Source organism: Alosa alosa, chromosome 23 (genome assembly GCF_017589495.1).
Source record: "Alosa alosa isolate M-15738 ecotype Scorff River chromosome 23, AALO_Geno_1.1, whole genome shotgun sequence".
Taxonomy (NCBI): domain Eukaryota; kingdom Metazoa; phylum Chordata; class Actinopteri; order Clupeiformes; family Clupeidae; genus Alosa; species Alosa alosa.
In genome coordinates, this window is record NC_063211.1 from 13,746,173 (window position 1) to 13,767,519 (window position 21,347).

At 41.5% G+C, this 21,347-nt stretch overlaps 2 protein-coding genes across 5 annotated transcripts in view; one reads left to right on the forward strand and one right to left on the reverse strand.

Annotated features, from left to right (window-relative positions):
* Positions 1-1,565: 1,565 nt before the first annotated feature.
* On the forward strand, positions 1,566-11,768 carry slc19a1 (solute carrier family 19 member 1). Of its 4 annotated transcripts, XM_048235282.1 has the most exons (8): positions 1,566-1,649; positions 2,459-2,538; positions 2,770-3,089; positions 5,329-6,115; positions 7,097-7,289; positions 7,775-7,916; positions 8,246-8,444; positions 9,448-11,768. In XM_048235282.1, exons 3-7 carry the CDS (start codon positions 2,814-2,816, stop codon positions 8,432-8,434), a joined length of 1,587 nt encoding a protein of 528 aa, XP_048091239.1. In that variant the 5' UTR covers positions 1,566-1,649; positions 2,459-2,538; positions 2,770-2,813; the 3' UTR covers positions 8,435-8,444; positions 9,448-11,768. The 4 variants fall into 4 exon arrangements, with proteins under 4 accessions (XP_048091239.1, XP_048091237.1, XP_048091236.1 ...); XM_048235280.1 differs by having other exon boundaries at positions 2,459-3,089; XM_048235279.1 differs by lacking the exon at positions 2,459-2,538 and having other exon boundaries at positions 1,582-1,649.
* Positions 11,769-12,012: 244 nt separating this feature from the next.
* col18a1b (collagen type XVIII alpha 1 chain b) overlaps positions 12,013-21,347 on the reverse strand; it is a 42,649-nt gene continuing 33,314 nt past the window's right edge. The window contains exons 34-42 of the mRNA XM_048235256.1: positions 21,115-21,240; positions 20,592-20,739; positions 20,142-20,206; positions 19,523-19,651; positions 19,368-19,397; positions 18,729-19,211; positions 18,109-18,306; positions 17,293-17,408; positions 12,013-14,499 (exon numbers count right to left, since the gene is read on the reverse strand). Of these exons, the coding sequence (XP_048091213.1) occupies positions 14,298-14,499; positions 17,293-17,408; positions 18,109-18,306; positions 18,729-19,211; positions 19,368-19,397; positions 19,523-19,651; positions 20,142-20,206; positions 20,592-20,739; positions 21,115-21,240 (1,497 nt within the window). The 3' untranslated portion in view covers positions 12,013-14,297. The remainder of the gene's footprint in view (positions 14,500-17,292; positions 17,409-18,108; positions 18,307-18,728; positions 19,212-19,367; positions 19,398-19,522; positions 19,652-20,141; positions 20,207-20,591; positions 20,740-21,114; positions 21,241-21,347) is intronic.

A 21,347-nucleotide genomic window follows, 5' to 3' on the forward strand; every position in this document is an offset into this window, starting at 1 on the left:
TGGGAATTAATAACACATACAACAATAACACATATATTACAATGGTTGAACTGACCATGCTGAATCCCTGTTTTGGGGGATGTAATATATTCCCTCAACCCAATTTCCTCTAGTCTGTGCCCACTCAAAAGTGACCCTTACGAAACTGTGAAAAAGTGTCATAAACTGCAGTTTTCTGAGTATCAGAAACAAAAAAACTGCATTGCACTCACACTGCATAGTACTGCACTTTACTGCAGAAATGCGCGCATATTTTGGACTTGAACATATTATTGTACTTCACTGTACTGCAGTGTACTTAAAAAAAAACTGTATAGTATAACTGCAGTCATTTTTTGTAAGGAGACACGTTCCCTCAGTGTTCATTAAATAAGATATCATAACCTCTCAGCCCAAAGTCACAATAGCTCTGCAGCCAGGGGCTTCTCAGTGGCCGAGCAGTTTCTTGCACCAGCACACTAGGTGGCGCTATTCACGGCACACGTATTATATTGGTAAATCAGAACAAGAAAGAGTTCCGTGGAGTTAACGACAGTAAGCGACAATAGTGGGAAATATGGCTGCAAAAAAGCGTCAAAATAAAGGTACACGAAATATCAGGTTTTGAAATTATTTTTACTTTTTGCACGGAATGGAAACGTTGAGCTGCAACTTAGCCTATGTAAATACATCTGCAAATGTTGTAATTGTAGCAGAGTTATCTTGCTAACATCCTCGAAATTAAATCAAAGTTACCTCATGGAACACCTTTCACATCTTTCCCTCCACCCCCTTATGTAGCCTACTATTACACCTTAATTCATTCAGCCTATCACAGCCTGACAGAGAGGAGAACAAAAACAGATAGAAGAGGGGATATTAATTTACTCCTAAATAGTTTTAAATTAATGACATCGGACAATGCCTAAATACAATTATGGATGGATTACCTTTTTCATTAACATGACCTAGCACTGTCTGCTAGTGTACTATCATCAGTGTGACAATGGTAGGCCGGTATGTGACTCGATTAGTTGACACTCCATGTGCTGGCATGTCCAAATGGGGAATTATGCATAAATATCTGTTTTCTGATGATTTCACCCCTTTTTAAGTATGCAGAACTTGTCGTTTTCACAGCCATACCATTTGAATATCATCAGTGTGACAATGGTAGGCCGGTATGTGACTCGATCAGTTGACACTCCATGTGCTGGCATGTCCAAATGGGGAATTATGCATAAATATTTGTTTTCTGATATCTTATCATGTGCTTGTACCGCCGAAGGAGAATTAGGCAAATATCTATGAGTTGTTTGAAAGCACATGTTATAATCAATCCATTTTACTCCTTTTTAAATAGCCTATCCACAACTTGTTTCAGCCACAGACTGATGATACAAGATTCTTAGAAATAACATTAAGGTATTTTATCCATTGACATTTCTTATTTACTTATTGTCAACATTGACTTTACCTTTTGTAACAAAATACATTTATTATGAATTGAAAAACAATGAATAAGTCACGACTTTTATTTTGAAGAATTGTTTAAAGGTGACCATATTATTGTCGCTGGCTCCACGCAGCTGCACTCTGCATTCGTGATGCATGCAACATGGATTTCAGCCAGTCTGATGTGAGCACAAAGACCTCTGTGCAATTGACAGGTGAGACATCATAGGGTTCGTTTAGTGTTTTTAAAGTCCCGTTTTAGTTTGCAAGACGTGTCCGGAATCCTTGCATCTGTAATAGTAATCCAACGTTAATGTTTGAAAACAAACTCATACCAATTTAGTTTTGAACTTTTAAGATGATGGTTTTGGAAGCACGTTCTCCGTCATGTGAACTAACCTAACTGTGTTAATAGTTTAACAGATGTTTAGTGTTAGTGTTAGCATGTCCGTTAACTAGTTGGCATCGGTACTTGTTTGGGCCACGTGTCAAGTGCAGGACAGTTATTCAACTGTTGTTATTGCATGGAGCTGGTTGTAGCTTAAAGTTACGTGACTTGCTGGACAGAGCTATGTTATGTGAATGCTCAGCATATGTGTATGTAAGCTAACGCAACATGTTCTAGTCAAAGTTAACGACGGAGTTTGTTTCAAGCTGTCAATTGCCATTGATTTTGGTATGTTGAGTTACCAAACAGTACCTTCGTGTGTGCTTGAAAACGTACCAGAAATATGTATTGCGATTACTATTTGGCCGACTATTTCAGAGTGCATTATAGCTAAATCAGCAAAGCAACCTTTGTCGCAGGTGATACGATATTTGTATTGAACTTTTTCTTTTGTGTGTGTGTGTGTAAACAGTCATATGCCGCAGATTGACAGTTACTTTGATCTTGAGGTGCATGTTTTTAGCCAATTTAGAACCCTCCACCCTTACCCCAATATCGAGTGACCAGACCAGGTGTCATGCGCGAATATCATCAACCCGACAGACCGAAACTTTCTTCTTGTTTTCTATCTTTCAGCTGCATAGCTATTGACGTCAAGCTGTGTTCTCCTGCTTCAGTTCTTTTCAATCATTGTTGGTTTCTGAAGAGGAACAAAGGTTAACGCCGTCTGTCATATAGAACAAAATGTTGGACTGTCCTAGTGTGACCCCCTTTTCAGTTTGTTACAAAAGGATCTTCACAAGTCTCGACAATGTTTAACACTATGAGCAACAGCCATTGTCACCACAAAGGATGATCTACCTGCCCAAAATTCAGAGGCATAATTGTTAAATCACACATTACTAACATAACTTGGGCTCAGACATAGTTGCTGTTTTGTTATTCAGTCAGCCCTGGTCAAACCCCTTGTGATCCTGTGGCCTTTGAGAAAATGGTGGACAGCTTGGCCAGTGGAGATGGCGTGAAGGACAGTGGAGAGTCTCTGGCCAAAGAGGAGAATGGGCACCTACCGGACCCTGAGGAGCTTCAGCCCGTACCTCCCAAATCCAAGGCTGACCCTGAGGCTCAGACTGGCATGCCGCCGCGGGCTTGGAAGTGGTCTGTCATCTTCCTCTGCTTCTATGGCTTCATGGTTCAGTTGAAGCCAGGGGAACCCTTCATCACGCCGTACCTGCTCAGCATGGAGAAGAACTTCACCAAAGAGGAGGTGAGCCATCTGCCAGGTGTTCCTCAAGGATCACCTTGTTCCATTATTTTGCTCCTTCTACAGTAACTCAATCGTATGCAGCATGTTGTAAATCTGAAATACAGACATCAGTTTATTAAAAGGTCTTAAGAAGCTTGTAGAGGTGTTCTTATTTTCGTGGGTGAAATGTTTTAAAAACAAAAGAACAAACACAGGAAGTGTGGAAGAAACAGCTGGAGTGTACAGAGTACTTGGCTGTGATGTAAAATGTCTCTGTAAGCAGCAACATTCCTTTGCTGGTCTAGCGGTGATACATGACTATGTGGCAGTGGCACAGTTATGGAGGGCCATTTAAAGATGCTTCCTGTTTTACACCAGGAGACAGATTACCTTGTAGTGAACACAATAACTTATTTTCAAAACGTTATCCTAAAAAACAGAACAGAGTGCAAGAGTGACTGACAGAAGGTGTGCAACTACTGGATTCTTCATGTAAGCTTTACATTGCAACCTGGAAGAGACTTGCCATTTTTAATCCTATTATCCAGCAGCAGGATTAATTAAGGCCAAGACGACCTTTATGCCTTGAGCTGGTGCACACAGCACTTCACAGATAAATTGTTAAATATAAACAGTTGATAAACAGATAAACAGTTGTTTATGAATGATACTGCAGACCTATACAAAAGCTGTGACTTACCATTCCACTTGCCATTATGAATGTGACATTCATTTATGTTTGCATGTTTGTAAACAATCAGCAGAAATTATTAATCATGAAATAAGCCTAATTTATTTAGTTATAAAATCTTGGAGCTTTTCCTCTGCTTGGTGGGTTAGGTAACGTTGCTTATTTATTTTGACATGATAACATCTTGTTTCAAAGTTTATTTGTGCCAATTCAAGCTATTTTGGTAACCGTGTCTAATGTCACTAAACACAGCCAAACGGTAATGTTGTTGCATGAGGTCACCATGTGTGACAGTGTGTGCTGCTCTAGGAAAAGTACGTCAATTTCCATTAAGCCTTTGGAAGTGACATTCATTTTGAGACCTTTCCTCAACAATTGGCTTGTCATTTTCCTATATTCAGTAGCCTATACATTTATTACAATCACGCTATAAATGGTTTTGGCATAAGCCTGTTTATAATTAGTTAAGCAAGACCTAGCTTTTAAAAAAAAACAACAGGTTGGTTCTAAAGTGTTTCTCAGCCCAGCTGGTTTGGCAGCGGTGCTTATTTATGTGTTGAGGTGGCTGACTGGCAGTGCACGACAGCATGAGTTTCCCCTGGGTAGCTGCAGGCCAGTGGTCGGCTCTTACTGTGACCAAAGTTCACATTCCTTTGAAGTGGGTCAACGCCGGCCTGATTTAATCTTTTGCCAAAAAGGCAATGTGAATCCACAGGGCCTTGTTCTTCCCACAAACCCCGCTGACTCATTTCAGTTGGATTGTTCTTTGGGGTTTAAGCCCCTCTTTGGTAGAGAGCATTACTTAAGTGGTTAAAGTTTCTTTTGTGTGGGTCTGTTTTACTGAATTAAGGTACTGGTCAGACCATAGCAGGTTCTGGAGGGGCTGAGAATTTAGGCTTCTGATGCAATATTTTTCTCTCTAAGTTTCTTTGTGTGGAAAAGAAGACTTTAAAGGGACACCAGGCAACGTTTTCGTGTTAATTAATCATCTTCGTAAGTCGGTACATGGTTAAATGACTCATACAGGGCGAATGAAGACTCTCTCGCCCGCCCCTACTGCCTGTAGGAAGAATATCCCACATGCAAATTCGGTGTATCCTACCCGCCGACTGAAGCAGGATCAGTTTACAGCACAGAGGCAGGCTAACGAAACGCTAGAGATTGTTGCAAACGTGTGTATAATGGCAGAGCCGGCGAAGAAGCAGCGAAAACCTTTGACTGAAGACGCAAAGAAAAGGAAAAGAGCTTCAGACCGAGCGAGGGGGAGTTTCGTAGAGAAAAAGCATCAGGCTTGCCTGGTGTCCCTTTAATTACATTTCCAAAATGGCACAGATTATGTAACAGAATCCAGTTTTTGGAACGTCTATTCCTGGCATTTACATTATTTGGACATATAGATTTATAAATGCAAGATACTTGTTGCATAATTCCGTGTCATCACATGTCATGTATTTACTGTTACCTGCTAAGACAAACATAGATTAATGTTTGTGTTGACACAGCTCCTTCTTTCAGCCCAGCGTGGCTAAATTTGAACCAGTTGTTATTGTTATTGTGGCTCTTTCTCAGGTCACTAATGAGATCATCCCGGTGTTGTCCTACTCGTACATGGCGGTGCTGGTGCCGGTGTTCCTCCTGACGGACTACCTGCGCTACAAGCCTGTGCTGGTGCTGCAGAGCATGAGCCATGTGTCCATCTGGCTGCTGCTCTACCTGGGCTCCACCCTGCTGGAGATGCAGTTCATGGAGTTCTTCTACGGCATCACCATGGCGGCACGCGTGGCTTACTCCTCCTACATCTTCTCGCTGGTGCCACCGTCCGAGTACCAGCGCGTGGCCAGCTACTCGCGCACGTGCGTGCTCATGGGCGTCTTCGCCAGCTCGGTGCTGGGCCAGCTCTGCGTATCACTGGGCAACGTAACGTACGCCACGCTCTCGGCCGTCTCGCTGGGCTTCGTCAGCTTGGGCCTGCTGCTGTCCACCTGTCTGCCCTGGCCAGGCCGGAGCATGTTCTTCAACAAGACCTGGCGCGCCGAGGAGGCTAAGAAAGCTGCTGGCGGCGCCGCCACCCAGGCGGAGTTGGCCCAAATGCGGCCCAGTGGCAAATCGGCGACGCTCGTCCCATCCTCGTGTTTCTCCTCATCCTGGAAGGACTCCGTGTTCGTGAGCATGCTGAAGGAGCTGAGGAATGTCGTGCGTGTGCCCAGCCTACGGCTCTGGAGCCTGTGGTGGATATTTAACTCCACTGGCTACTACCTGGTGCTCTTCTATGTGCACACCCTGTGGAACAAGCTCGCCCCCTCCACTGAGAACAAGGTCTACAATGGTGGAGTGGAGGCAGCTTCCACACTACTAGGTGAGACTCCTGGTTTAAAGGAACAGTCTGCTCTTTTGGCTTAAAGGTTGTTGATAATTTGACCTCATCAACCAAACAAATTTTATCATGCCTTCTGAAGGTAACATGTTTATTGGCAGGAACTGTTAGTGGCTCGGTGCCTCCATGTTTGTTTTCCATTTACAGAGTCTGTGTGCAAAAAAAATAGTTTGTTTCTTGTGAGCATGCAATAGAATAGGGCACAATCAATGAGGAGCAATTGGTAGAATTAGAATATGACCAAGTATGGATCTGAATCACAGATCTCATCTTTTGAGAGAATGATGGTACTGTGTTTTCAGCATGTTGCCAGAAAAGCTTATGAGATGCCACACGAGCTTAACCGGAAACTACCAGGAGCCCGTTTTCAGGCTACTTTTTCAAACCACTACAGGATGATTGATGTTTGTGATTTACACAAATATGGATCTGTTTGTCTAAGTAGATCACCTCTTATCCCAGAACATAGCCTTAGTGCAGTGTGCCAAGATGGTTTAACCCAGTTATGCTGTAACTACTGCCACAACCACCTGACTTGTGGGAATGCTGGTGTCAGTCATACTTTGACAGCTTGATTCATTAGTTTGCCACTGCGGTTTGCAGTTTTCACTTACAAGTATGTACTGAACTTTCCCTTTAAAGTGTTACTGCTGTAATCTAGGCTAGTCAGTCGCAGATCAGTGTGGTAATGGTTTAGTCAATATATTTGTGTCAGAAATATCAAAGAAAGTATAAATAGAAAGAAGAATGTGTTGCTTGCCACACATTTCTCAATGGTGTGTTGCTTAAGCTGCAAGGCTATTGACTTGTAGAATTCTCCTTGATTAAGTTTTGAGTAAATTTGCTTGTTGCTTCTGAGCAAGTCACTTTAGACCTGAGTTGCTGCAGTTGGCCTGTAGTAAGTTCACAGAAGGTCCCTTTGGAGAATATAGTAATGTAAACATGATGTAATGATGGTTTCAGGTGCCATAACGTCGTTCGCGGCCGGCTACCTGAAGATCCGCTGGAAGCTGTGGTCGGAGCTGGTCATCGGCGGGATCACGGCCATCATGGCCGCCCTCCTGCTGCTCATGGGCAGCACGGAGAACATCTGGGTGTGTTACGTCACCTACATCCTATTCCGAGGCTTCTACCAATTCTTGGTTCCTATCGCCATGTGAGTTTCGCAAGCGCTTTTGCTTATTCAAAAGGTTTCACAAGTGTCCAAGTGCACTATTGTACATGCCAACGTGTAGGTACAGTAATAACAGGCGTGTTTACTAGCCTGCACTATCCTGCCATCCTGTTAATGATTGACAGGGGGCGATGAGTTTCCAAGAATTTGTGGTCATCATGACACTGTCAGGTGACTGATGTGAAAGCAAGGTGGTGCAAGATTAACTATGAGAAGCAGTGCTATTTGATTTCATGTGACTAGGATTGTGGCAAGTCCTGTGTTTATTCCAAGTGATCATTCACAAGTTTGCAAAATTCAATGGAAATCTGTTTTAACTATTTATATTGTTGTACAGTTGTAGTCCCTTTTTTTTTTTCAAGCGATTTTTTTTTTTTTTTTTTTTTTTTTTTTTTTTTTTTTCCATTCGCTTTATGTCCGCACATTTTTTTCATATTTTGATTCTTTCCCTTACTCTCGTTCTCCAGTTTCCAAATCGCATCTTCGCTGACTAAGGAGCTGTGCGCTTTGGTGTTTGGTGTGAACACTTTCCTCGGGACCATCTTCAAGTCCATCATCACCCTCATAATCGCTGATAAACGAGGGCTTGCTTTGCCAGTTGAGTCACAGGTACGAGAGTTTGATTTCTTTCTATCCCAGATGAGGCTTTCACGGCATATCTAGAAATTCATACTGCAGACAAGCACCACCACTTTTGTATTGGCTGAATCTTGCTCGTGATTCAGGCATGAGCAAGGCGATTTTAAGATTTGAAAATAGATCATTATATATAACGATTTTAAAGCTTTTTGATAACTTCAGACACAAAAATGCTTGATTTAAGCCTAGAATACAGCTTGTTGGATTGGAAACCTCATTCCTTGGAAGGCTTGCTGGAACGTTGTTGGAGTGACTGCTTGATGAATTCTGTTTTCTTTTCTGTGTCTTTCTCTTTGTAGTTTTTTGTGTACTTTGGCTTCTTTGTGGTCCTGACGGGGGTCTACTTGGCAAGTGCGGCCTGGGTCATCACGCAACACTATCGGAACACACACAAAGAGGGCGAAGTCCCGCCCACAGCCATGAGCCCCATTGAGTCCGAGGCGACAGAATCAGAGCCTCTGTCTAATGGCGGCGGGGTGAAAACATGAGCAAACTCAGGTACCTGCCACTGACCTTAAAAATGGTGTTATCCCCTTGGAGTACAACAGCAGGGAATGTCCGCACACTTGCTCCCGTTTCAATTATTTTTTTGGAACTTTCACCAGCAGTTCCGTTTCGAGCCTCTCACTCTTCATCAGACTGTCTGATGAAGATCCAGCACCTGTTTTGGAAGTGCGCACCACAAAATGTTTCTTGATTATCCCCTTGGAGACAATTTTCAACATTTTAGGTGCACTTTCAGTGTCATTTTTCTATGTGCTAACAGGAGCACATGCAGGGGGCAGCCACTGGTTAGCACTTTGGACTTGTAACTGGAGGGTTGCCGGCCCGACCAGTAGGAACGGCTGAAGTGCCCTTGAGTAAGGCACCTAACCCCTCACTGCTCCCCTGAGCGCCGCTGTAGCAGGCAGCTCACTGCGTCGGGATTAGTGTGTGCTTCACCTCACTGTGTGTTCACTGTGTGCTGAGTGTATTTCACTAAAGCCCAGATTGGGATAAATGCAGAGACCAAAATTTCCCTCACGGGATCAAAAGAGTATACTTACTTACTCACACTGTGGCCAGACCCAGACACACAAAGTGGGCAGAGCCTGGCTGAAGTTAATTAATAAAAGATTTGGTTAAAGTCGACCAATAGCAGTGTTGAGCAATACCTTTTTAAATTGAATGCATCAGACGAAATTACAGTAGCCTTTAAAATCTCAATATTGTTCCTCGTCTGAATAGTTTTTCTAAAGAATAATATGTAGCATTTCTTCTGCTGTTCCGGACGATTAAATTCACAAAAACGTGGCTGTAGCTTTTTCAGACCTAGCTTTTTTTAAATGCCACATCCTTGCGACCAGGCTGTTATGAATGTCCCATTCTTACCATAAAGGGATGTTGATATTTATTTGATGCTAGATAGATCAGAAAATCAGAAAAGAGAAAAAAAACAAACTTTATTCTTGGTTGATCTAACTAACAACCATCATTATTTGTTTTATATTCATCTTTACAGGTGGGAGATATTGTGACTGTGAGTCGATGCTGATACAGAGGGTGACTTTACCTAGCAGATTGCACGGGATTTACTGCACAGCTGTATACAGTAATGACTGTAGATGACAAGGTAGAGTGATCCTTTATATGCAGAAGTGCCTTGTGCCACAGAATCTTAGATCCGTTAATGAACAGTTGTTACACATGTAACGATTTGAACCTCAGTTTGTAGAAGCAGTAGTGTTTGCTACTAATTCTAGCCCATTCAGAGCACACATTATTTGTGAATTGTTTTTGGATTTCTTTTGGTGTCTTCGGTCACCAGAAGAATTGTCAGTGTTCCACACCATTCACTTTTAGAGACACATTTTGTTGTATAGTGACTGATACATCAGTGCTCAAGACTTTGACTCTGCAGAGTTTTTTTTGCTGGTATGTTTTTAAGTTGTGCTGGAAGCTCTTTTTAAAAAAATGTTTTTAACAATCGTCTTTCCTGCTTCGGATCGTTGAGAAACGTTCAGGTGACTATTCAAGTCAGTACAGTATTTATTGTGTTGTTTTTTTTTTGCCAAGTGAAATATGGGATCATTACATAAGGATATGTAAAATGTGTTTCAATGAAGGACCCACACCACGCTTCCCTAGAGGGACCAAATGTTATTGTGCCACAATTCTCTGCATGCGCTCCCGGTAGTTAACTACAATTTTTCTTCTAGTAGGTTCAGGTCCACAACTGTTCAGCAGTCTGTCAACATTTGTCATCCTAAGCCAGCCTTTGTCTAGCCATGTACTATATATTTATAGTCTTTACTGCTTGTGTAAACAAGCACAGACGTTGGTACGTTTATTCTTTGCCTGACCTTGTGACAAAATAATATCAGTGGAAGGGTTATAGAACTTGTATATATCAGCATTTTACAGTGAAAACACATGTAAGAAATGTTACTGAATAACCAGCCTTCGACATTGTCAGTATTTTCGTACATATGGCACAATAGTCCAACCAGTCATGCAGATGTGACACATGCTGTTTTAATGCTGGTGAGGGTTGTGGTGGATGCTGCATGTACCTGCCTGCCTCTTCTCAAGGGGGAGGTGTCGGATCAGTCAGTCTGGGCGATTCATACTCTGTGTTCACAACACATTGATACGTAGGACAAAGTAGAATGTCAGGAGTTAGTATGCTGCTTCACTGATTTCTGGTTCCTAGCAATGCAACAAAATGCTTCCAGTTATACTTTATAACTATATAATAGTTTTATCATATCACTTTTTTTATCCTTAGAATTTGACCAGTAAATGCTGGGTTTTGCTGACAATATCTTTTCCAAATTTGCGACACTCCTATAGTTTGATTGTTAATGTGATTTGTTGAATAACTCTGATTACTCAGTGATTTCTTTTTTTTTGGAGTTAGTCTGATTCATCTTAGTTAGAGCTAGCACTTCAGGAAAACTTCGGTACGTCTCTACAGGGTTACCAGTACACACAGCAGAACTGCAAACTAGAATATGGTGTCTATGGCCCATGTGAAAACATATGTCTCTACAGGGTAACCGGTACACACACCAGAACTGCCAACTAGAATGTGGTGTCTATGGTCCATGTGAACTTTCACACTAGTGCCATGATCCTGTAATAATATAAAGAATTCCAAAAATGTTTTTAATGTCATGTTCACTGATTCATGCAACTGCAATAGGAAGCTATTTTAAAATGCGTAGGAATGTTCACTTAACTGCACTTCTCTGATAGATTTTGAAAAAGGCACTTTTATCATTTTTGTGGAAGAAGGCCTTTGGGAAGCTAAGGAATCAGATTACTGTGATTGCGCCTTGTCACACTGTATCATTAATAGATAAACATAATTTGAGTGATGGTAGTTCTGCTTTGAGTTGAGTTTTAGTCCCACCCTTAGCTGGTCAGGGAAGCCACCATGGATGTGGTTTGAGACGTCAGCACTCATGTCACTCAACACTGCACTTACTGATTACTATTAAAAACAAATCATTGACAGAGGACAGCTTTTTTTTCTATGTTATAGAATATTTGGATGCAGTTTACAGCCTTGGTGGGGCATGAGTGATTTTTATGGGCTTTTGTAAGCTAAAATGTCATGATGTAGCAGCAGAATGACATGCACATATTATCTTAACTCAGATATTATCTGTGTTGGATGTGGATCAACAAATGATTTCTCTAAGCAGCTGATCCTTATTATGTATGACCCAGAATATGTATTTTTTTCTTTCCTAAACTGATTTTCTTTTGTAATGCTTGAGTTTTATACTAATATTGTTCTGGATGATTTTGAGTCATAACTGTGGAACTACTATTGCTGTTTTTTTTTTTTTTTTTATCAAATAAATGTTTGCAATAAGTACCAGTGTTGGTTTTACTTGTGATCAACATTATATTTGAATACTCCAATAAAATAATACACTTCTTGATGAATTGTTTGGGGCCGAATATGTTATTTGTCATAAGCTTCCACTGACCACCCACCCCGAATAAGCTGGAAGCCTCAAATGACGGACAACTTGCTATAACTGCTAGCACATTGAATGACCACTGTGTATAATTGTAAAATTGTGGGAAAACATTTATTAGAAAAGTTACAGTGCCTTGGCGTAAGCTCATACATTTCTAAACTGTGAATGATTACCAATGACTTCGGTGAAAAATAGTCTCACACATTTTTTGGCAGTGCACATGGTGGGCTGAAGTTGTGGGTATGAATTAAACCTCAGGGAAACTGCGAAATGTGTGTAGTGTGTATTATGTAGACATGATTAGCATTAGCATTGTACAGTACATTGGATTCCCACTGTGGGCTTTACAGTGGCAAAAAGATGTGACTGGAAATCCAGCCTCAGCATAAAACATAAAACAACAATATGCTTATAATTATCTTATCAGTATGTTTTCCTAACTAGTAGCAACATGTTTTAGATCATATTTTGGTACACTTTCATAAACAGTAGTAGCAGTCATGACTGTGGAATGTGTTAGTTCACTAAGCCTGAACTGTTGTTAATCTGGAACTGTAATACATATTTTCAAACCCTTGTCTTCGAATAACGTCAAAAAGCTTAAGTAGTAAAAGGAATAAAGCTAGCGGGTTGTAGGTAAAGTTGTATGGATTGTCCAAGTCTTTTTTCCTGATGTAGCCTAAATTGTGACTCCGAAAACAGCAAAACACTAACTTACGGTTATGGTTGCAGTATCTTCAGAAATAAATATTTCATCTAAATATTCCTGGAGGAGTAAAAAAGTGTAACTACAAAATACCAAGTATGTTAATATGAGAAACAATGCTACAAAGATGAAAAAGCTGTTTTAAAAAATGTGAATTAAAATACATGTACAAAAATAAACAAGCATTCTTTTCCATGTACAACCCATTCCATTAGTGTCAGTCTCTCTTGCACTTTCAATGCTGTCTGCACCTTGAAACTATTGGCCCTAGTGCCAACCCTGTATCTTTGGTCAGAAGGCAGCTTAACATCGTCACAAATCACAAGCACACAAACACGACAACGCCAATCAAAACCTGTTCATCACCTCGTTGGTTAACCAGAAAGAGCCTTATGTAAACATATAAAGCAATCCATACTAAAAACGTTACACTAGCACAGGTGATACTTGTAAAGTTTGTAATGTTAAGCGTAATCGGGTACAAATAAATCAGATGCTTTATTGCTGTTGTCTTTCTACTTTCTCTACCAGAAGTTTGTATAAGTCTTGTTTCCTCATGGACTTGAGCTTGGCTCAGTGACAGTTGTATTCAGACAGTGGTAGCTATGTATACAAATACAGTACATACAAAACAATATACTCAGTGCACTAACCAAATGTAACTGCGTATGAGTGGCCATTCCGGTCCTTAATTTTAGCGAAGATAAAAAAAAAAAAGAAATTGTAAGTATGTCCCCAAATTGGGGTATTGAAGCAGTGGTGTAGTCTAGTTTGCTGTAGTGAGTATACTGTGATATTGCTAAGGTAGCCTGTAGTGGGTTACAAGTGGGAGAGTGCTGCCTTATTGGACAAGAGTGTGTTTTTTTTATATCCAGCGTTCAAATGACTCACATTTATTTTTGCAAAAAATATCTCATGTCAAAATTTTAACACAAATGTATGTTGATACATACATATCCTTGGATATTTTGAAGTGCTTATACAAAAATCTTGAAGCTTTTTAAATGGGCATATCACAGAGACTACACCACTGCAGTGAAGTGAGTGGAGTGAAATGGAATGGAATGGATAACCACTGTCCTAAACCGAGGGGGAGCTCTCTTCCTGGCAGATGGCTCCAAAGTTGTGCTGTTTACAAGGCCCACAGAATAGCACAGTGTGATACAATGCTGTTTGGCCCCGAGTACACCAAGACAACCATTTTGTTTTGGAATGTGTGATTGTGAGCCCTGACCCCAGCCAAAACCACCCCCTGATGTTACAGACATCTGTCCAAACACATAAATTCAGGACAGGCCATTCGTACACAGTTACGGTCAGTCATCTTAAAGGGACACTTGACAAGAACACTTAAAAAAAAGATCTTAATACACAAAACTTAGATTGTAATTGCTAAGGGACACCAATGGATTTTTAAATGTGCCAGGACGACTATGGCTAAATCCAGTCAACACCTAACAGGAGGTGAAGGCACTTTTTTACTCGAGGAAACAGAACTAGCTCACTTAATAGATTTACACACAATGCCTGTTGCCACTGATGTTTCTATGCTCTAAATCACACAGTTAACGAGCGATGGCATCATTTTTAAAAAAGGCCAGTGTAGTGTGGGTCTGCATTAAGAACCACTAGGAACAGGTGTTTGGGGAAAGGAGGCTGTTGCCAAGGCGATTAGGCAATGGAGCTGTTCTCGATGCACAGCAGCACGTAGGAGTTGGTGCAGCTGCGCTGTGTCTGCTGCAGAAGGCGGCCATCTTGGAGCGAGGAGGACATCCCTGTGAGGGGGTGATTGGCCTCACGCCACGTCTCGCAGTAGCTGTCGGTGATGCGCTGGCCCCGCGTGCTCGAGCCGTGCCACAACATCTTCTCCGGCCTTCAAAAACACAACCACCACTCCAATGTTATGTCATCACAGCAGTTTTAGTCAGAGGTGGAAAGTAACGAAATACATTTACTCACGTTACTGTATTGAGTAGTTTTTCTGTGTATTTTGTATTTTTAAGTAGTTTATAAAATCGGTATTTTAAATTTTACTTCATTACTTTTTGAGTGAAGTATTGTACTTCGCTACATCAAAAATCCCATCCGTTACTTGAGTAAAAAAAAAAAGTTAAGACTAACGAAAACAGAAAGGGAGAGAAAAAAAATCACCTAAACCACTAGCCTAGTGATAATGATCAGCATGTAGCCAGAGCCCGTCTGATGTAGCCTACAACAGGACATGAATCAAGCTGACGCCATGCAGTCTTTCTGAAAGTGATGGAGATGGAGCTGGATCACGAGATGCATCAGATTAGCCTAACCTATGAAAGTGTATTTTCCGCTATTTCAATGGGTTGTCTCAGTTCGTTTTAGCACCAATGATTGCGGAGATATTCAAGCAAACACCATGGGATTTCGTGTTTTGATGTTTGTGCTCACCTTTCTTTGGAAAGAAGTTTATTGTTTCCCCTCATTTTGATGTCTCTCTTTTTCCTGTTTTGGCCTTTGTTTTTAGTAACCTGACTTGGCTTTCTTGGAGAAAGACATTGCACCAGCAGCACAACAATTAGGTGTCCACTACTAGCGATGCTCAACTAAATAAACAAAAGATACACTACCTTATGAATCGTGCAGGCGGACTAAACCATTTAGCTCTTTAGCAAGTGAGAGTGACCTTAGACAGTTTTCACTATGGTTTGTATACAAAATCCAGTCAGTCAAACTTTACATTTCGTCTGACATTCATTTTTACATTTAATTTGGAAGTTAAAATATTCAGGTAAAATAAATATATGGTGGAAATAAGTATTGAACGCTTATTTTTTTTTCAGTAATTAGCCTAAACTTCCAGTGAGTCTATTCGAAATTTTCACCACACACTATATTAACACACATATAAAAAATCCAAACATAAGAGTTTTGTGTATGAAAGTGGAATGACACAGGAAAAAAGTATTGAACGTGCCTACTGAAATTTCTTCAATACTTTGTGGAAAAGCCTTTGTTTGTAAAGACAGCTTCAAGACATTTCCTGTATGACAAAACGTATTAGTCTCAGTATCAGGTGTGATTTTGGTCCATTGTTCTAAACAGATTCCAGGGGTCCCTCTTGTGAATCCTGATCTTTAGTTCCAGATTACTTTCAGAACTGTTTAATTGAATTTAATTGAATTGGCTGCCTTCAAGTCTTTCTGGAGCTTTCTCAGTGGTGGTCCTTGGCTCTTGGAATTGACTATCCTTCTGACTCACTGGTCAGAAATATTGTGAGAGGAGATCCTGTGCCCTGTGCGGTTGATGATGCAGTGATGTTTCTTCCACTTGGAGATAATGGCTCCCATTTTGCTTACTGGAAGATTCTGAAGTTTTGAAATGCATCTGTAACCAGTTTCATTGATATGTTTTGCAACAATAAGGTTGCAAAGGTCTTGGGAGAGCTTTTTGCTTTTATCCATCATGAAATGTTTTTGTGTGACACCTTAGTAATGAAAACCTTTTTATAGCCCATCAATGTGTAAGCTACTAACCAAGCTTATATTAATTTGCACAGATAGAAAGGATAACTACTCTCTAACTACTTACAGATTCCAGCTTGTTCCTTCCCTTTCCTTGCCTTAGTGCTTTTTCTTAGCGTGTTCAATACTTTTTCCCTGTGTTATTCCACTTCATTACACATGACTCTACTTATGGAGTTGTTTGGATTTTTTATGTGTGGATTACCTGAGTTATTACTAATGCCTGATGAAAATGTTGTGCCCCCTGTATTCCACTTTTCAAGGGCCCTCTCCTCCATTGCCCTATACTTCCCACTTTCCCCCCCAGTTCGACGCCCTTTAATCTGCTGAACCTTCTGCTCGTTTCCAAACTCTCTGCAACTCAACATTGGCCTGCCGGCCTCAGCTGCCTGTGAGGGGCTTTTCAGTTGTGCTGGATTACTGTTCACTGCAAAGTGACCCAAGGATGAGTCCAACTAACTTTGAAAATCAACTACTGCTCAAACTTAAAGAACTTAAAGGAGGTGATTTTTCACATAGATCTCCATTTCTCAACATCCTTATCAGGCAAAGTACCTCCACCTCGGCGGCCATATTGCAACATTTTTTTTGGGCACTTATCGTGCATCTATTTCGGCAGAAATGCGTGTGCGTAAGGCTTCACGACACCAATCTTGCTCCAGCAGCGAGATCACAACAGATGATTGGCACGATGTCTTCACAGCACACCACATGATTGGCTCAATGTATTTTACAACACACCACATGATTGGCTCAATGTATTCACATGTCAACGTTTTGCCGCGGAAGGGCATTTTAAATGAACTACTTTTTACTTTTACTTGAGTACATTTTCAGATCGGTATTTTAACTTGTACTTGAGTAATCTTTTATCAAGGTATTGGTACTTTTACTTGAGTACAATATTTTCATACTTTCCACCTCTGGTTTTAGTACTATTGTTTGTTTCTTAATTTAATTGACAGTATGTTTTTGGTTGACATATTGCTGTAAATGTGCCAGATGGAGTCAACTTTGCAGGTTTGGTGTAAGGTTTTGTGGTTTTGAGTTTAGCAAAAATAGCAAATATTCACACAAAAACATTTATAAGGTCAGAACAGAGGTGGATTTTTTGTTACAGCAGAAGAACAAGGAGCATAAGGACATCTTCATTCAAGGTCATGTTCACTCACCAAGCATCATGGGTGAGAACATCCCTGCCATCAAATGAGTAGATGGTCACGTTGTCCCTCATCTTGCCCTCCGATTCGCTGAAGATGGACTCCCAGCTGCTGAAAAGCTCTTCATCCTGATGGGTCCCGGCAAGACAAAATTACACAAAAAATCACAATGAATAACAATGCTAACCTAGGTACACAAACAATTCATATGGTATTATTTATGTGCCATTATAATTAATAGTTCACATATAGTACACCAGCAGATTTTTAATTTATTCTAAACCTATTTTTGGAGGCCATTTCTTATTTACTGTTGCCAGAGCTGTGTTTCTATTTCATCCACTATAGGGGGCAAAATGAAGAGCATTTCTGTAGCCTAATAATAACTCAGCAATATCTCTAATATCTCAAAGGATGGTTACTCAGTTTTTTGGGGTGTAATGGTACACAAAAATCACGGTTCAGTGTGTACTTCAGTTTTGAAGTCATGGTTCAGTTAATTTTCGTTACAGTAAGCCTGTAGGTACTGCAAGCCTAAAATTCACTGCTGATGCGCAACGGGAATACTGTAGTATTTTGGAGAGGTGTCAAAAAAAATTTTTTGTTGTTAATTGACTAAACTGACATATGGTACGCCATTCAATATGTTTGTGTGGGAACTCAAATTTGAAACATGGTCCAAAGGCAAAAAAAAGCCTGCTGTTGATTGCTATCATAGACTGCATTCAGTACATTTGGTACACATCCTTTATTAAGCCTAACATCCTGTACCTGAATGGTTCAGTACAAATACACATGCCTTTTACACCCCTATTAGTTTCCTCTTACCTTCAGGTTTACGATGGGAATTCGCTCCCTGTCGGGCCTGCGCACGATACTGTACAGATCCTGCAGCCGTGACGACAGGAACGCCCGGAATGTTCCCTTCATGCCGATAGCCTGCGCCTGTGTGAAGCACTCGTGGTCGGCCCCTCGGATGCCCCTCATGTTACCCTCCTGGGGGTGGTTCAGGGCGATCAGGTGCAGCTGTTCAAGAAGATAACACAGACATGATCAGTGTTATCGAAACTCTGCATAGTGACTCTGTAGGATTTAGATGTCTTATTGTACAGCTTTATTGTGTGTTTGTAAAATTCTTTTTCTGGAACAAACAGTTCTTAGTACTTCTAATGTACTTGATTTCCTGTGTACAGTAAAGTACAGTACAGTACAGTAGGCTGATTCATTAAATAATGACCTTTATTACAAATTAATTAATAATTGAGAACAATTACTCATTTTGTTTTAGCATAGCTGTTACTGAATTCAATCCGCCTGTCACTTGGTCTTTGACCAAGTACATTATCCAGTAAATCCATATTCAGCCCAGTCTTCAGTGAACTATTATTCAATTATTACAGATACAGATAGAACGATGAAAAAGTGAAGGATGTGAAGGATGTGCTTACAGCAAGTCCAGCCCTGTGCTCATGGGTGGGGGACTGGGGCTCACTGGGCCTTCGGTCTGGGCTGCTGGGATGTCGGCTATTGGGATAGCGACGGTCTGGTTGGCGTTCGTCGAGATAGCGTCCATCTGGATAGCGTCCGTCCGGATAGCGTCCATCTGGATAGCGTTGGTCCGGATAGCGTTGATTCGGATAGCGTCCATCAGGCTGTGACGAGGAGTACCTGGTATCTGTGGGTTGGTGCGGTTGGGTTCCGGATGATGTGCCCGTGTGCACCCCAGGGTAAGGGTATCCTGATTGATTAGGGTACCCTGGATAGAGAGGGTACCCATGTCGGGGAGGGTTCACAGGCTCAGGAAGAACAGGGTACTGGCCCTCAGAGTGTGGAGCTGCTCCCTCGGAGGATGAGGACGCCCCCGTCTCCTGTGTGTAATCCGGAGGATAGTGCACCACTGGGGGAGGGTTGACAGCTGCCACCTGGTTTTCCTGTGGATGGCCAGAGAAACTGATGAGTGCAAAATGAACTGTGCACTATTACTAAGGTAATGCATTGATAATGCAATGATATAACGTTCCGTTGTAAGTAATCTGTCTAGTCTAGTAGTGACTCACATGTACCAGTACTGTAATACCATAACTTACCTCTCTAGGGAAGGGGGTATATTCACCAAGCTGAAATGAGACAGTGACTGTTATTATTACATAGAGATATTATAGATGAGCTCAGACATAAACATACATTACAGAAATTAACTCACAGAATGCAGGACAATCAGAAACTGCATCTAGCTATGTACCTGTACTTTTCGGCAACCGTCTCGCACTCGTATGTACAGGTCTGTGTTGTCTGAGATGTAGACCAAAGTCCCCTCAGGCTGTTGTCTTGAGGCAGAGGCCATGCTGTCATAAGTCCTCAAAATTATAACCTACAAAGAGCCCATGAAGAGTGTAAATTTAGAGTAAAGTGTCTCTGTGCATCTGTCTTTTGACACTGACACATCTCTAGAATGAAATAGCTGTATATGGGAATGGGACTTTATGCTAGGTCCATGCTTCATGAGTAGGCACCCAATGAAACATCAAGAAACAGTTTAAGGCCACGCACATCCCAGGCCAAAATTGGAATAGTACAGGATACAGTACAAAAGTATCCAAGAAGAATAAGGCATGATCCGCACACCAGATACCTACCATTCACAGTTTTTTTTTATTTTGTTTGTGACGTTTTGAGCCGTGTGGCTCTTCCTCAGACTTTCACAAAAACTGTGAATGGGAGCTATCAGGTGTGGATAGCTATGGTGTGTATAGCTATGGGAGCTATCTGGTTCATCTTCTTGAACCAATGATCATCGATGATTGTCTAGCTTGTGTCCTTCTCTGATCCATATTTCTGTTAAAGTTGGGGTCCATACTCACCCCCGCGCCTAACCCAGGGATGCCAGGGGGGCCAGGTGGGCCAGGAGGACCCAGGGTATTTACAACTGCAGGTAAAGAGAACACATTGGTTTATTTTATGAAGTATTTTTATCAATAGGTATCTTTGCAATGCCTATAAAGAAAATAAAAAAAAATATGGAAATACAACTACCACAATATTTTGTGCTTAAGCCGTTCGGTTCTTTGGAAATCGCAGCCCCCTTTAGGGGGAACACGTGCAAGTGCACACCGGAAACATTTCTTTCCATTATCTCATAGGGGTTCTGTGATTCTGGTGAGCACACGAAACCTGGTCTGTATGTGAAAGTTTCTGAAAGGATTGTTTTTGTCCCTTCAGAAGCTCTGTCAGAAATAGCTGACTAGCTGAGAGTTGGGGTGCTGCATGTATTAGAACTTGTGAGCTACTGTAACCAAGCAAGACGGCCTCACCTGGAGAGGTTCGATGGGCTCCAGGTAGACCGATCCCTGGGGGTCCTGGAGGTCCTGGAGGTCCTGGGATTCCTGGGCGACCGTATCCTGGATGGCCTGGAGGCCCCGCGGGGCCTGGTGAACCCCGTATGGAGTCTCCTTTAGGACCCTGAAAACAGCGTTTTTTGGAGAAGACTGTTCAACTTGTTACACCAAGTGTGTGGTCAGCAGGTAGTGCTGTGGCAGAGGGCATGAGTTGCAGCCTCCTTGCTAGCATCTGAAGTGCTACAAATTGACAGGTTTCTGCCCAGGCCAATGTAGAGCTGAACCACACAATCAACACAACACCGGTAACAAAAAGCATTTAAATGATTAAATATTTAATTGCTAAACTTAAATAGATGCAATGTCAACTATATAATTCTTAATTTATTCATAAAATGTTACATAAAATTACAGAGACTATTATAAAGTAAAGATATGGATGTGGATTTAGGATCAGCTGCTGGATTATAGATCTTTATGCTGAGACTTTTGTCCATACCTGTGGTCCTGGGGGACCGGGAGGCCCAGCGATTCCACTGTACCGTGAGTCATAGTACCCTCCGCCACCTGCCTCTCCCTTCTCTCCTTTCATACCTGGCTCTCCCCTTTCACCTTTCAGCTGGGTCTAAAACACACACACACACACACACACACACACCCACACACACACACACACACACACTTGTTAGATAGAGTACTGTTGTCTGTGACTTGGTGAAGCTTTCACCATGT

What these genes read in the sequence shown, in the direction of transcription:
- slc19a1 (XM_048235279.1), top strand. Translation starts at nt 1,598, where the DNA reads ATGGATTTCAGCCAGTCTGATGTGAGCACAAAGACCTCTGTGCAATTG. An exon ending in GGCAGCTTCCACACTACTAG is followed by an intron (nt 6,116 to 7,096) that starts GTGAGACTCCTG and finishes TGATGGTTTCAG; the next exon opens with GTGCCATAACGTCGTTCGCG. An exon ending in TTCTTGGTTCCTATCGCCAT is followed by an intron (nt 7,290 to 7,774) that starts GTGAGTTTCGCA and finishes CTCGTTCTCCAG; the next exon opens with TTTCCAAATCGCATCTTCGC.